The sequence below is a fragment of the Scleropages formosus genome, chromosome 1, assembly GCF_900964775.1.
Source record: "Scleropages formosus chromosome 1, fSclFor1.1, whole genome shotgun sequence".
NCBI lineage: Eukaryota > Metazoa > Chordata > Actinopteri > Osteoglossiformes > Osteoglossidae > Scleropages > Scleropages formosus.
The window spans coordinates 12,789,241-12,798,954 of record NC_041806.1 but is presented as its reverse complement, the minus strand read 5'-3'; the positions used below and the strand labels follow the sequence as shown (position 1 = coordinate 12,798,954).

Genomic DNA, 9,714 nt, shown 5'->3' with positions numbered 1-9,714 from the left:
ACCTCTTTTTGGCTGTTGCTTATTTATACTTACTTTCAAGGAATTATTTACAATACATAATTCAGGTTACATAGACCACTTACAAAGTATCCCCACCACTCATAATAGTGGGTAAGATCTATGTGTCATACAACAAGACATAGTTCCAACCACTGTAATCATAACACCAGCAAGAATCACATAATTTTCTCTGCTATATTCAGCCCTTTATCTTGCTTAGCTGTCCTTGTTGCTTATTAGCTTTCTTCATTATCAGCTGACCAGGAGCAGCCCATTGCCAATTAGTTTCCAAAGCTTCACCTGTGAATGAGAAGAGGGGGGGAGAGAGAAACACCCAAAATACCACAGACTTAGAAGGGCCATAACAAACCACATTGCAGATGCCAGCAGTATCTACATACACTGCAGGAAGCTAATAAGTACCACATGCTAAGAAACGGGGGTCCACCAAACACGTGCTACCAAAGTGCTGGGGTCTGGAGATTGTTATAGTTATTGATTCTGAGCACCAGCAGTTACAAGTGTGGCAGCCGGTGCATGTGTTCAGCAATATCGAGTGTTGCACTCCGGCCTGTCGAACATCCGTACCTCTGGGTGGCGCGCTCAGTCTCCGCCCTCTTTATCATTCTACACCTCTGAACAGGTTACATCCACATCCGGGTTACTGTACGGCGGTGCGTTCTCTGAACACGCCACTGAAAGCCGATCTGTCGGCCGCGGTTCTGCAGCGCGCTCCTAGGACGTTACTTGTCGGTCTGGTTGCTTGTCGCTCAAGGTTCGGTCCACACGGAGCGGAACCTCCGCCGAGCAGCTCGCCTCGAGCTCCTTCGTCTGGCTGGGGAAGCTGGCGGGTGCCGTCCTGCGCTTGCCGCTGGCCGCGCGGCTGCTGCTTCGCCTCGGCTCCCCGCCGGCGCGTTCGTCTCCGGTGCCGCTGTGCGCGCAGCTCGCAATGCCGGGCCCCGCGGCGGGTAACAAGGCCCGGGTGTACGCGGATGTGAACACGGCCAAAAATCGCGAGTACTGGGACTACGAAGCGCATGTGCCTACCTGGAGGTGAGTGGCGACACACGCACGCAGACACTGTGCCTGATGCTCGGCATGGCGCACAGACAGAAGTAAGTTAGTTACACACACGCCGGCGTTAAGTGCTGCCAGTGCTGGCTTTAACACATAACACCAGAGCACAAGCGTATTTCAACCAGCGAACCTGACGTCTGTGTTTGGACACGGGCTGTCTGTGTGTATTGTGTTCAGACAGTCACACAGAGAGACTGTGTGTGCTTGTGCCTGGGTCCTGAACTGTAAACAGTGGAGTGGTTGAACTGCCTCAGTGTGACAAGGATCATGACGTGCATGTGTGTTTTCATCGTGCCTAGTACTGCAGGCCTGATGCTAGTAAAAATGAAAAAGCTTTTAAATTAAACCCAATTGTGAATAGCAGTGTCATAGGGTCAGGTGCACTTTGTCACATGTCTTCAGAGGTTTGTCTGCTCATGTTGCCATAGCAACCAGGAGGACTACCAGCTGGTTCGGAAGCTTGGCCGTGGGAAGTACAGTGAAGTGTTTGAAGCCATCAACATAACCAACAACGAAAAGGTGGTCATTAAGATTCTCAAGGTGAGCGCACCTGTGCTCGGCTCTGATTGGCTAAGCTGTTGGAGGCACCTCTCCAGCTTGTTGCTGTTTGAGCACAATAATCAATCGTGATAATAATGACAGTGACCCCGATGTGTGTTTTTCCTGAGAAGTGCAGTTCTTGTGTGCGTGGCTGGGCTTTGAGTGGGTCCTGCCCTTTGTAATTGGCTCCACTGGTGTTGAGCTCGTGGTGCCATGGGATTTAGGCCTCATTATGATGCTATGACCCTGATTGGCAGCCTGTGAAGAAGAAGAAGATCAAGCGGGAGATCAAGATTCTGGAGAACCTTCGTGGAGGGACTAACATCATCCGCTTGGTGGACACTGTAAAGGACCCTGTGGTATGAGCTGCTGACCCTACACCGTAGTATGTTTTTAGTGTCCTAGGTGGAGCTGCTGCTATCATGGGCTCTTGTTAATGTTTTTTCTTAAGGGTGAATTGCTTCCCAGATTAAAAATGTCACTTGAATAAAATATTAAATGATTACAAAGGTAATGCAGCTATATTTTATATTATTGGTAAATTTGTTTTTATCTTGTTAATGATATTTTATCAATCTGTCAGGCTTTGGCTCTGTTTGGTTTGTGGGTGCTTACAATATGAAGTTAGTGGGGCCTCTGCATGTGTTGCTGGCTCAGACATCGTGTGTGTGTGTGTGTGTGTGTGTGTGTGTTTCTAAGGCCTGTGTGACAATAGATTTCTGTTATTGAAGAGCTGCAATAACAGTAATTAAATACAATTGGCTGTGATTCATATTTACCTTAACTGATTGGTGCTACGATAGGAAGTGGGAAAGTAAAAGTTGGTTTTCTTATGGAAGTGTAACTGTTCCTAATGATCACACTTAATGTACTGTCATGTATTTAATGTACACTTAGACTGTAAGCATACGGTACTGAAGTCTAAGATGCCAGGTGTGTATATGTGTCCCAGAATGTGCAATATGAGCTTCTGAGAATAGTAAAATACTCCACGAATGGACAAATATGTTGTTGTACTGAATTATGACTGTTGTATATTTTATAATCTGCTGTGGTTTTTTTGTTGTATGTGATTTTTTTTTTTTTTTTTTTTTTTTTTTTTTTTTTTTTAAAATGGAAAACATAGTCCTGAGAGTATGGTACATTAACACATGTAAATATATCACACACTTTTCTCCAAAGCAAAGTACATTGGTTGTTACCTTTATCACATATCTTTGGACTCTGGTAGGAAACCCACACAAACATGAGGACAATATGCAAACTTCACACAGACTGAATAGGATTTGAACCCACATTTTCTTGCATTGTCCAGGCTCTGTGCTAGTTGTGCAGTTGTCATTGCCTGAGAATTGAACCTGGGCATCCTGCATAGCAGGCAAGAATTGTACTGCTGAGCTACTGCTGCTCAGTACATGTGACACACCCAGCCTTTCACCTCCACCTTTTGGAATCCAACTGTTTGTTATAGAACCTCACGTGTCAGACTGCTATCCGCTCTCATGCATGAGCGGATCGCTGATTCTGATACTCGCCTAAGTTGCTGTGAAGGAGGACTTGCAGTCACTGTTGTCCCTCTTTGTGTCCACAGTCCCGTACCCCTGCACTCGTCTTTGAATGCATCAACAACACTGACTTCAAGGTAGGAGTCCTTCTTGCTTGCTCCCTTGTTGCCATTGGATCGGTGCTGGGGTGGAGGCATTCTGCTCATATGTTTCCTCTCCTCAGGAGCTGTACCAGAAGCTGACCGACTATGACATTCGATATTACATGTTTGAGCTGCTCAAGGTGAGAGACACAAGCTTCTGTTGTTGGTGCTTGCTGGTTGTGTCCCTCCCATGTTGAACATGTGCTTAAGCATACCTTTTCCGTGTATGTCCTTGTCCTCAGGCCCTTGACTACTGCCACAGCAAGGGGATCATGCATCGGGATGTGAAACCTCACAACGTGATGATTGACCACCAGCTGCGGAAGGTTCGTGGAAGGTTTGTGACACGCACAGCCGTTTCCTTGGGACCTTGTGCTGTGAGCTTAATTCTGTCTGTCCTCTGTCCATGTGCCTGCCTGTGCATGTGTGGGTGCTTCTGTGTGTGCAAATTGTAGCTGCGTCTCATAGACTGGGGCCTGGCGGAGTTCTACCACCCTGCACAGGAGTACAATGTCCGGGTGGCATCCCGCTACTTCAAGGGTCCTGAGCTGCTGGTGGACTACCAGGTAGGTGTAAGTGCAGGTGGTGTCACATTGCAGGTTTTGGTGTGTGTCACTGCAGATTGCAGTGAGTGTGGAGCTTGGCGCTGCCTTTTATAGAGCCACGTCTTCTCCCCACACAGATGTACGATTACAGCCTGGACATGTGGAGTCTAGGCTGCATGTTGGCCAGCATGATCTTTCAGAAGGAGCCCTTTTTCCATGGCCAGGACAACTATGACCAGGTATGTACCCACTGGACAAGACCCCAACAGCCAGGGGTACCAAGGCAGGTGTGCAGCACAGTGTTCCACTTATATTTACATTTATTCATATAGCAGACACTTTTCTCCAAAGTGACGTACATGTCAGTGAAATTTGACACTTGATCTGTGACATTGCCCGATGCCTGCTTGTAGCGGCACCTACCACGTGTAGAGACAGATTTTTGAGTGTGTGATGTGCTAATGCATTTGCTGCCTTTTGCTCCGAGCTCGTGCGAATAGCTAAGGTTCTGGGGACAGATGAGCTCTTTGGCTACCTGCGCAAGTATCGCATTGAGCTGGACCCACGCTTCAAGGAGCTGCTGGGCCAGTGAGTACCACTGGGTGGCACAGGGTGGTGGGAGGCCTGCAGGGCCTTTGGCAGCTCATGCACTGTGGCGCTCCTTGCAGGCAGACACGAAAACGCTGGGACCAGTTTGTTCAGTTGGAGAACCAGCACCTTGTGAGTCCCGAGGCCCTGGACCTGCTGGATAAGCTGCTGCGCTATGACCACCAGCAGCGACTCACCGCCACCGAGGCCATGCAGCACCCCTACTTCTGTGGGTGTCCTTTTATACTGCTGCTCACTGCAGTAGCTAGTAGTGTGTGGCTGCCCTGCTGGGTGACTGAAGTGCTCTGTGGTCTCATTCTCTCTCTCTCTCTCTCTCTCTCTCTCTCTCTGTGTGTGTGTGTGTGTGTGTGTGTGTGTGTGTGTGTGTGTGTGTGTGTGTGTGTCTAGACCCAGTAGTGAAGGATCAGTCTCTATCCAGTGCTGACGGCACTTTGGCATCCAGCGGTTCCACTACAGCACGATGAAAGAAGGTGAGACATCCTGTGTTTTTCTTTCTCTCTCTCTCACACACACACAGACTCTCACAATTACCATGAGAGGCATTCAACATGCAGATTTGACAGCTGTGTGGAGACGGCAGTGCAACACAAACATTTCACTGGTTCTGTATGCAGTTTCACCAGCCAGTGCTGTATGCCACACACTGTACTAGTTATTAGTCTCCCAAGGGTTCATTTACTGGAGGAAGTTCCTCTGACTGTTCCTTTTTAATTGTACTTTCTTGAGTTATGTGTCCTGCAGCACATGTGACCACAAAAACAGTGCTGGCATGTAGGAGCACCTTAATGCAACTCACTTTCACAGTGTTCACAGCTCTTGTCTACTATAACTGTCAGTCCTCAATATAAGGAATACTGTACATGCTCAAGGGATGGGTCAGTCATCCAGCACCTAATTGAAAATGTGTCCACAAATTCCTGTCATTTAAGTTTAATTTAAATGTAGTTAAAAGTTTGTGGAACTATTTCCACAAAACAAAGTTTTGAGATTTTTGCAGAACATAACCAGTGAAAAAGCTGAGGTATGTCAGTATTAACTTTTTGACAGGCCTTACGAACACATTGTTATAAACAACTCCAGTCCTGTGATATTTGAGAGGAGTTCCAGTAATGGTGAATGAGACCAGTTCAGAAAATGTTTACTTTGTTTCCCATCAAGTGTATTTGTGAGTGTTGCTCTTCACTGTTGAGGACGAGTTCACTAATATAGTGTCACAAATATAGTAAATACTGTAGCTGAAGGTTTCTGGTGATCTTAACATCTAACTGCTGATGGTTTGCGTGACTGGGGGTTCTTTTAGCAGAAAGAGAAGTAGGTTGATTTGAAAGCTGACACGTATTGGGGAAACTTCATACCCTGTGTTAAATTCATGTGCCCGTCGTGTTCATGCTGTTTGTCGTGTCCGGTGTCAGCAGGTGGTAAGCGGATCTTGTTTGGAACAAGTGTCAGATGGTCCCTTCCCAACCCCTTCGACCTGGTTCTCTGCCTATTGCAACACGGGGAAAAAGGCAATGGGAAAGCGGCCGAATGCTGGTCACTGACATGCAGCTATGTGTGGGTTTTAGGAGACCTGTGCTGACCTCTACGTGAACCCTTCATGGGAGAGACTGGACCAGAACATCTTCAGCTGTCAGCACAGAACCACATATGCGCACAGACATGGTCTCCCCAAATGGGCCCCTTGGCCTGCTCACAATGTTCAGCTGCCAGCCTGGAACTCTCTCAGTATTACCTGACCTCTAAACCCTTTGAAGTGCAAATGTATTTAAATGCTCCTCTCTGGACCCTACGTACACATGCATGGAGGATGAAGGTAAACGGTGCGTTACCCTTCCACTATGTGGTGCTGCTAGCAGAATGGTAAACCCCCCCTTCTTACCATGGCTAGAGTAATAGTAGTAATAATGAGAATAAATGATTTTTATGTAGGTTTCTGTGTGGGATTATTGTCAGCACTTTTGGTTCTGGAGACATTTTTAAGATATTAAAATGTTTTATTTTCATTCCATTGGATGCTTTTTTTTTTTTTTTTTTTTTTAATAGATGCCCTTGCCTGTGTCCATGTCCCATTCATCTAGATCTTACTATGAAGAATGACTCTTAGTCCTTGATGTTCACACTCTTTATTGTAATACATCTGTCTCACCCACAAGGGTACAAGGCAGTGATGTGTTAGGGGGAGATGGCCTGCCCTTGCCAGATCTGGAGGGAAGCCAGTCCACCAAGAGGGCCTGGTCAGTGACATAACTTCCTTGACACAATGCTTAGGTTACGGCAATAGACTGTGTCATATGGATATCAGGAACTTTAATTACAGTGGCAGTCACAAGTAAGCGTAGTGTCACCCGAGGGAATTTCACTGCATATCTGAAAAGGGAGGGGTTCAGTTTTCGTGTCCGCGGAGGAAGAATGCGCAACTGTGCTGTCCCTCTGCAATATCACTCCTCTGTTGCCCTGGAGACCAGTGGTCTGGAGGTGGGTTTGGGGATGACCTGCTGCCTAAAACAGTTTAGTTTCATTTCAGGTGAGTGCCATAACAGGGTAATGTCACTATGGTAGCAGACACAGGCAGTGTAAAATGAGCATTGTTAAGAGGGACTGCTCCTTGCTATGTGTCACCTTCTCAGCTGTAATGAAAGCTTTTAGCTTCCTGCAGGGGAAACGCAGGCTATTGGTTCCTGTAACGGTGTTCCGTTAACACAGAATGTCTGCTGCTGGCGTTCCAGGTATGTTAATGACAGTAGCTCCTCAACACTGACTCTGAGCAGTGGTGGTTGGTTGAGGTCACAACTCACCTCACCATACCTCCAGCAGCTACATCCTGGCTGGGTACCTCCTGCATGGCACGTAACAGCTGGCAGATCTGTCGGATGGTCATCTTGGGAATGGTGCTGATGAACCGTGGGCGTGGCCCCCTGTAGAAAGCGGATGAGCCGAATAGGGAAGGGGGCTGCCCTGCTGGGTAGTTGAACAGCTGCAGGTTCCTGGGAGTGCGTCTGGTGTAGCAGGAGGCTGACTGCTGAGGGTGTGGCAAGACAGAGCATGAGCAAAGGGAACATTGTCATAACACCCTCCTCTTGTGTCAAGCGTGATGAGCTATGTGGTGGAAACCATCTCTCAAATGTTTCTGACAGAAAACCAGAAACCATGTACTGTCCCTTAAACCTGTGTCTGACAAGAAATGGGAAACCAGGTACTGACCTTTACACCTGTGTCTGACAGGAAACCAGATACTGGGTACTGACCCTCACACCCTCATTTGACAGGAAACTAGAAACCAGGTACTGACTTTCACAACCTTATTTGACAAGAAACAGGAAACCAGGTACTGACCCTCAGATGCTTGTTCAACAGAAACCAGGAAATGAGGTACTGATCCTCACTCATACCCTTATCCGACAGGAAACCAGGTATGGACCCTCAGAAGCTCGTTCAACAAGAAACTGAAAAACAGGTACTGACCCTCAGAAGCTCATTCAACAAGAAATAAGACAACAGGTATTGACCCTCATCCCCCCCACTCAACAGGAAACGGAACCAGATACTAACCCACACACCTTTGTTCAACAGGAAACAAAACCAGGTACTGACCCTCATACTTATGTCTGACAGCAACTTAGCTCACCAGCTCCCTGGAGAACTCCTGTTCTTCTGGTGAAATGTACTCCCACCAAGGAAGATGATATTGACTAGCAGAGCTGATCATGGGGCAATTGACCAGAACACTAGTCCACTATGACAACTGAGCCTGCGCAACACAGAGGCCACAGCACATTGTGACATCATCATACCACCCTGACTGATGGAGAACATCGCTGACCATTATGACCAATAGAGAACATCGCCGAAGGCCCAGCACCTTCCGTCATTCCTCAGAATTAGAAAAGTAAAGTCACTCTGGTCACTTCAGGATACAGATGGACACAAAAATGAGAATCCAGAGGAATTGATAAACCCCATGATGGAGAAAACATCTTGTAGACTCACCGGGACAACAGAAGCCATGGTGTCTTCTACAGATGCCCAGAGGACTGTGACTGAGGTCTCACCCTGGGCCCTTTGTCATATACCTGGCAAGGGTACAAGGAGTCAAGAGTCTGGCCAATCAGAGCTGAGATGTGACTGGACACCCCAGGTGGAGCTCCCCTTTCGTCTGGTACTGTTCCAAAGCTTCACAGGAACTTCTCCGGTTTCTGGGTCCAGGTGTCTTACTGTATGGAGGGATGTCCACATGTTCATGAGCCGTTGCAAAGAACCACCAAGGCTCTTGGACAAAATTTTGAATTGTCATTATTGTTAACAGTTATTTATCTGACAACTTTGTCCAGGGTCACTTAGATCAGCAAATAATCCCTTGTACAATGATTTACTCCTTTGCACGTATAATTACTGTATCAATTCAGATTCAGTACCTTTATCAAGGGTACTACAGCACAAGGTGAGATGCGAACCCAGAACTTTCAGAGAGAAAAAGAATAGTTGCAGGTAGTATGGCGCCTGCTGTCTGCTGTTGTCTAGCTCAGTGCTCCTTCTCCCCTGAACAGGCACAGGTGTTAGCGACCACAGCTGACTCTACCTGTTCTTGTTTCCCCTCCATTGCAGGTAACACACAGTAACATGGTGGCCTCCAGGTAGTGCTGGACACTGGTTTCGATTGGACTGGAGAGGTGTGCCCATCGCTGGTGTGATGGGCAGAAGCGGAAGGGCAGATCTGGAGGGAAGCTGGTCTAGCCAGAGGGCCTGGTCAGATAGGAAGGGCGACACACTCAAGGAAGATGAGTGCAGCTTCATTCCTCAGATGCTCAGGCTGGCAATGGGGAACAGCCACTTCTTGCTCTGCACATGAACTTTGACCAGTACCCCGTCAGCATATGAAGAGCTGTGTGTGCACAAATGTCCATGATTCAACAAGGGTCTCATGTCAAAAATAAGGTGTTAAGTGATACCGGCTTGTGCCTTGTCTCACTGTGCTACAGGTGACAAAAAAAATCTCTTCAATTCCCCTTCTGTGTATGTCTGTCTATATGGCTGAATGATTACAGCAGCTTCAGTGTCTGTGTTTGTGTGTATGCATCCATAGATGGCTGAATGATTGCAGGGGCTTTGGTGGATGTAGCTTTGAGAGTTGCCTTGGATACGTCTCACACACACACATAGTCTGAAACCGCTTATCCTGAGTGGAGTCGCGGCGAGCAGGAGCCTAACCTGGCAACACGGCGCAAAGGGACACACCCAGGATGGGACACTGGTCCATCACAAGACACCCCAATCAGGACTCAAACCCCACACACACCA

General features: G+C 47.5%; 1 protein-coding gene across 9 annotated transcripts; it reads left to right on the top strand.

Annotated features, from left to right (window-relative positions):
• Positions 1-491: 491 nt before the first annotated feature.
• Positions 492-9,386, top strand: LOC108933961 (casein kinase II subunit alpha'-like). 9 transcript variants are annotated; one of them, XR_003797818.1, is made up of 14 exons: positions 496-1,053; positions 1,506-1,617; positions 1,875-1,976; positions 3,209-3,259; positions 3,346-3,405; positions 3,508-3,591; positions 3,721-3,831; positions 3,948-4,049; positions 4,298-4,398; positions 4,479-4,627; positions 4,807-4,889; positions 5,985-7,917; positions 8,032-8,575; positions 9,022-9,386. XR_003797818.1 is itself a non-coding variant. In XM_029253540.1 (12 exons), the coding sequence occupies exons 1-11, from the start codon at positions 950-952 to the stop codon at positions 4,881-4,883; spliced, it is 1,053 nt and encodes a 350-aa protein (XP_029109373.1). In that variant the 5' UTR covers positions 492-949; the 3' UTR covers positions 4,884-4,889; positions 5,835-5,978. The 9 variants fall into 9 exon arrangements, 3 of the variants coding, with proteins under 3 accessions (XP_029109373.1, XP_029109370.1, XP_018606917.2); XR_003797819.1 differs by having other exon boundaries at positions 7,990-8,575; XR_003797822.1 differs by lacking the exons at positions 8,032-8,575; positions 9,022-9,386 and having other exon boundaries at positions 5,985-6,653; positions 7,642-7,700; positions 7,822-7,918.
• The last annotated feature ends 328 nt before the right edge of the window (positions 9,387-9,714 follow it).

Excerpts from the sequence above, each read along its gene's own strand:
- LOC108933961 (XM_018751401.2), top strand. The coding sequence starts at position 950 with ATGCCGGGCCCCGCGGCGGGTAACAAGGCCCGGGTGTACGCGGATGTG. Across the intron at positions 3,260-3,345 it reads TCAACAACACTGACTTCAAG|GAGCTGTACCAGAAGCTGAC; the intron begins GTAGGAGTCCTT and ends TCCTCTCCTCAG. Across the intron at positions 3,592-3,720 it reads TTGACCACCAGCTGCGGAAG|CTGCGTCTCATAGACTGGGG; the intron begins GTTCGTGGAAGG and ends TGCAAATTGTAG.